Source organism: Colobus angolensis, unplaced genomic scaffold (assembly GCF_000951035.1).
Source record: "Colobus angolensis palliatus isolate OR3802 unplaced genomic scaffold, Cang.pa_1.0 Scaffold124, whole genome shotgun sequence".
NCBI lineage: Eukaryota > Metazoa > Chordata > Mammalia > Primates > Cercopithecidae > Colobus > Colobus angolensis.
Genome location: NW_012113586.1, coordinates 3,116,021 through 3,122,020, shown reverse-complemented (window position 1 = coordinate 3,122,020; position 6,000 = coordinate 3,116,021). Strand labels below are relative to the sequence as shown.

Here is a 6,000-nt window from a genome sequence, read left to right as displayed (position 1 = left end):
CTCCCGCCGCTCCAGGGCTGAGTGAGGAATGAGCCAGCGCCTGCCCTGGGCTCTCGGAGCGTGGGCCGCGGCTCAGCTTCTTAGGCGCGGGGGCTCGGCCACTGCGGCCGGCGGCCTAGCTCGGGTAGCACGCGCCGAGGTTCACTGAACTGGCCGCGGAGAGGAGGAGGAGGAGGAGGAGGAGGAGCTCCGCGGGGGCGGCCGCCGCGCCCCCTCCCCCGGTACACGCAAGGGCTTCTCAGTGGCCGCCGGAGCAGGAAGTTCCGCTCCCTGACAGACCCGTGCGGTAGCAACAGCGGCGGCGGCCGCGGTGGCTGGCCGGGCTCAGGTATTTCGGACGCGATTGCCCTTCGCGCCACCCGTCGAGTGGGCAGCCTCAGAACTCAGCCGGGCGCCGGGAAGCGCGGGCAGCCGAGAACTCCTTCCTGCTACTTCGCCCAGCGCCCCTGCTTCGGCTTCCCAGCGAGGTGGGAGACCTTCCTCCCTGTTTGTAGACGTCCGTGGGAGACCCTTATTTTTTTCACCGCTAAGGTTAAGAGATTCTGGAATAGAAGCGTCGAAGGAGATCAAGTGAACCTTCTACAACTCCTCGGATGTCGCCAGGTTCCCTTTCGGGGCGGAAGACTACGTTTGAGCATCTCACCGAGGTGCAGAAATGGAAGAACCCACCTTGCAGCTTTTCTGCAGTGTGGCTTGCCTGATCTACCCCTGGGAATGAAGAGGAGGCTTGTAATAACCCAGTGCAGTACAGATGTTAAAGAGGATATCGCAGAACCTAAACTTGTGATCGTTTGGGGGAGGTCACACACGTTTCTGAGTGGAAATGGACGGGCGTGAACGACGTACCCTCTTAAAAAGCACAACAATCCTTTAAGAGGAGCAAAATTGAGTTTTCCCATTTCAGCCAAGATTTTGAAGACAGTTCAATGTATTGTACATTTGATATAAGATGAGAACTTTCTAAAGTATTCTCTCCGAGAGCGTAAACGATGACTACCCCAGCCCTGCTGCCCCTCTCTGGACGTAGGATACCACCTCTGAACCTGGGGCCGCCCTCCTTCCCACATCACAGGGCTACCTTGAGACTTTCTGAGAAGTTTATTCTTCTCCTTATTCTTAGTGCCTTCATCACCCTGTGTTTTGGGGCATTCTTTTTCCTTCCAGACTCTTCAAAACACAAACGCTTTGATTTGGGTTTAGAAGATGTGTTAATTCCACATGTAGATGCCGGTAAAGGGGCTAAAAACCCTGGAGTCTTCCTGATCCATGGACCCGATGAACATAGACACAGGTTTGTTTATTTCAGAAGTTCTGGTACTAACATTTGGCAGAGCAAGGTACGGTGATTGGATCGAATCTGTCTTTTTTTTTTTTTTTCCTTGCAGTAAAATGTAATTTTCCGAGTCGTAAGAATTGTATTACTTCAACACAGGCTGAATAAAACCATAGACTGGAGGGACTCATAGAGTCCTATCTAAGTCGTTCTTCTCTTTGGTTTTATATAGGAAAAACATTTGCGTTCAGAGTTGTTGTGTCTAATGTGGAGATCTGGGAAGGGAGGTACGAAAACTTAAAGAAATGGTGACATAAGCTGTGCCTGCATTTATTAAGAACGTGTTGCAGTCAGTCATTTGTGCCACCATGTGAAATCAAAGCATTGAACCTTGACAGTTCTTTTTTGTTTGCTCTCCCAGAGGGCTCTCATTTTCTGGCTTGTAGTTGAAGCTTAGTAGTGAATCTTAGTCTTTTAGGATGACAAACGTGGGCAGAATATACCTGCCCTTTACGTGAAAATATCCTGGTTTTTGTTCTTTTTTTGGGGATGTGTGTTGGTGCTCTATATGAAATCAGTTAAAAGGTATTGAATCCTAAGTTATTGCACTTTGTGAGGCTTGTAGACAAGACTTACTTTTGTAAAATTTAATTTTGCTCTCTTTTAATGTAATAGATGGACTGTGTCAAGCAGCTGTTAGAATTTGGTTGATTAAGGGGTTCACATTCTTTCAGATCACTAAATCTAAAGTGAGCTCTGGAGAGAGCATAGCCAAACTAGGATAAAATGGGAGCTCTAGTTACAATTTTTATAATTTTTATATTTGTACTCAAAAGAAGAGTTTGGGAAAGTAGTAGACTTTTCTTAGACCTGCCATCTTTTCCCTGTTTCTTAAAATAATTTTTGAGTATGTGGGAAAAATCATATGCTTGAATTCAGTTCTCATCTGATGATAGTTTTAACTTTTTGTCAAGCACCGAAAAAGCTTAGGTTCACATGTGAGCCTACATTAAATATTTGGGAAAATGCACTGTTTTATGACAACTGGTTTTTCTTTTTTTCTCAACCTAGTTAATTCATTACTTGTGTGATGGTTCTTTGACTTTTGGGTGAACTTTATGGAATAGTTGTTGATTTGGAATTTTTGCCATTTTCAACTACTGTACTGGATTTGTTTCTTTAATTTTACCCTGTGTTTGTTGTGACTTTAAGAATAAACACTAACATGATCTGTGAAATATGTTACTGAAAAATTAACCGTGAAAATAGTTTTCCTTGAAAATCTTATTTCCCATGGTATTTGTATGACCTATGAAATATATTGAGAAAATGTGTTAAGGCTGTTTTTAGAGCTGTTTCACGGCACTCACACATTAACATTACTTAGCTCTATTATTAATAGTGTCTGTCATGTACTAAGCAGTTTAGGAAACACATTTTGCATGGTCTAAAAGTTTAAAATAATATGACCACATTTTAGTTGAAAAACATTTACACAAAAATTCTCAGTAAATGGAGTTAAAATATGAAATTTGAATGAAAATACAGATATGTGCCTTTTATTCACATTTTTAACAGTCTGTATAAATAGTGTAAACAAGAATTCTTAAATTTATAAAGCTCTTGGATATATATGCATATGTATTTAGCTATCTAAAACTACTGGGTTCCTGAGTTTGGAATGGGAGATTGGTTGTTTTTCTGATAGCAAGGAGTGGTTTGTGAGCCATGCCCTGAGTTTTGGCTAGTAAGAGTCTGGATAGCAAGAGATACATGTGAGTCTGGATAGATTCTAATGCAGTTTTTGGAATCTGGTTGGTTCCTGAGTTTTGGAAAACGAGAATTCAAATAGAGTTCAGGTAGCAAAGGATCCTTGTATTATCTCTTTATATTTCTGTGGTTATATCAGTTTACATTTGCTCTAGCATATTATTTGCTGTTGTTTACTGTATCAGAAAGGAGTCTGTAGTAATAAACTTTCTTTTACTTTGAGCAAGGAAATACATTTTAAATTAAGTGTATGTTTCAAATGTGTAAACAGAAAATATCAAATGTATAAACATTAACTTATTTAAAAATAACTCAGAAAAATAACAGTTTTACAGTTGGTACTAAGGTCGTACGTATTTTGGGTATGGGTCAGAACTTACCTAATTTAGAAAAAAACAAATTGTCAGTTTATCTTAATTTAGTGTGTGTGCGTTTAAGAGTACAGGATAGAGAGCTGAGGAATGTTACTTTAGCTGATAAATAGTGGAAAATAAGTCATGGCCACCATTTCTTATTTGCAGTACTTAAGAAATACTTGTTTAGTTAGTATTTCTTTATTAATGATTAGTATAGTAATTTGGTGTTTAAGTTCTGGAGTCAGACAGTATAGATTCATACCCTAGCTTGCCACTGATTAGATTTATGATACTGAGAAATTTTGAAACTCTATGTTGTTTCCTTTGTATGCTAGTGGCATGTGTCTACTGTACAGATTGTTTTATTGAAAGAGATAGTACATGCAAAGCACTTAACATAGTTCCTGACATTTAGTAAATGATCAATAAATGTTTATTATTATCATCAGTGATTATAATTTTAATGGATTATTTTTATTCGGAATCTGCTTTCCTTTAAATACTGTGTATTTTCTGAAAAGTTGGGTACAGTTTGATTAATATTTAAAAGTATATACTAGAATCTTACTGTCTAAAGGAACATTTTATAACCGATTGGCAACAAATGTATGCCTACTGTGGCAGGCCCTGCTTTTATGGAACTTTCCATCTAGGGAGAGATCATGGGCATTGAATAAATAATTTTGATTTTGAGGTGTGATGAATGTTATGAAGTTGTACTCAGTGCTATCAGAGCATGTAATGAGTGACCTGGTCTATGGAGTTTGGGGTGGAGGGGCAGTGGGAATAAGGAAGACTTCATTAAGGAAGTGTGCCTCAGAAACATAGAATGAGTAGGAGATCACTTAGTGAAGTAGAATTGGAGGTTGAGGGGAGTTATGGTCAAAGCAGAAGACGCAACATGTGTGAGAGCCCTAAGGCAAAAAAGCTTGGCATCACTGAGGATCTGAGAAATGTTAAGTATGGCTGTTGCAGAGTGTGTGGGTCTAGGTGATGAGACTAGATGAGAGGTCAGGTTTGGCCTGCTTACAAGTTTTTTGTCCTCCTTCTTCTTTTTACAAAAGTTCGAATTAGTTGTCAGCATTCACAGTTCAGGAGATTTCATGTAGAAGTCTGGATTTCTGATTTCTCTTGAAAAATTAGAGGTTATGGTAACATCCAATGTATTTTCAGATGGTAATATTCAAGCCACAATCTAGTAGCAGCTGCTCCCTCTAGAGGGGGCATGTGCCACTCAGAGCGCGAAATAAGTAAATATAAATAAATTGATATTTAACCTGGTTGTTGTTGAGTTTGCAAATTCTAGTCAGGATTCTAGACAGTTTGTAGTTAAGTATTTTGGTCTTTATCATAAGTACTAAGAGAAGTTATTGAAGGATTGTAATAAAAGCAAGAGAATGACATGATCACTTTAAACTAAAAAAAATTAATCACTTTGGTTGCAGCGATTACTTACTGGATGGTGAGAAGCAGGAGGATAACAAGTTAAGAGGGTCTGGGTCACAGAGGATATATTGGCTTAGATGACAGTGGTGATAGTGGAGAATGAGATAAATTAGTGGAGAAAAGTGGTTGATTCAAGAGGGATTAAACTATTAAGTTTCACAGAAAATGGTGGTTGGTTAAATATGGGGCTAAAGTAGAAAGAAAAGAGAGTCCAAGATAACTTCTAGGTTTCTAGGTGACATGGCCATGGATTAGTAAGAAATATATACTATATTTAATCAATGCTTTAATTTATATTAGTGGTATTACATGAATTTAGTATATTTTCATGAGGAAACCAATATGTTCCCTTCTATTAAGTAGTTCATAAATAATCCAGAATTTTCAAGCTATAGATACTATAGATACACTTTATAGATAAGGACATACTAAATGTGTAGTTTGGTTTTGATTATGGTTATTTATAGTATATGTGATTTTGCAGTACCCAAAACCAGAAGTGGTTATAATATACATGTTGTTATATGCTGATATACATAAAATAATGTATGTAAGGTATACTTTGTATACATAATAGATCTCAATAATTAAAAACTCACTTTTTTTAAAAAAACTGACATTTGTTTTATATAATGGCATTATATAAATGAGCTTTGTGAGTTAAAAAAAAAAAAAGAAAAACCCAGCTTATGAGCTGTTTATTTGAATAGCTAATAAGTTTCACCCTCCAGTCAGAATTTTGTTAGTCTGAATTGAATACTTGAGGGTCAGGTATATGTCTACCTTTGATAGTTTCCTCAAAGGGGAAGAATATAGGCATTGGAGGTATAAATAAGGCTGCATCTTAGTTGTACTAACTAGCTGTGCGACTGCTAGACGTAATCACTCAAACCTGTGTGCTGTCCAATACCACAGCCATTAGTTATATATGACTCTTGCACTTAAAATGTGGCTAATCCAGGCTGCAGTGTGCTTTAATGAGTTTCTCAAGTTCTTTATGTCATGATTTGTGTTTTTTTGCTTGATTCAGTTTTATTACAAGGGTAGAGATTTCAAATCTTACTATTGCAATTTTAATTTTCTTGTCATCTTTCTTTGTCTCATCCCTCTTCTAGACCTTTTTTTTTTCTATCCTGTTTTTTTATTTGGGGCTTT

General features: G+C 38.3%; 1 protein-coding gene across 2 annotated transcripts in view; it reads left to right on the top strand.

The window, feature by feature from the left end:
- The first annotated feature begins 231 nt into the window (after positions 1–231).
- Positions 232–6,000, top strand: part of MAN1A2 (mannosidase, alpha, class 1A, member 2) — a 175,351-nt gene continuing 169,582 nt past the window's right edge. For both annotated transcript variants that reach the window (XM_011933067.1, XM_011933066.1), the window contains exon 1: positions 232–1,291. In XM_011933067.1, coding sequence (XP_011788457.1) covers positions 990–1,291 — 302 coding nt within the window. In that variant the 5' untranslated portion in view covers positions 232–989. The remainder of the gene's footprint in view (positions 1,292–6,000) is intronic.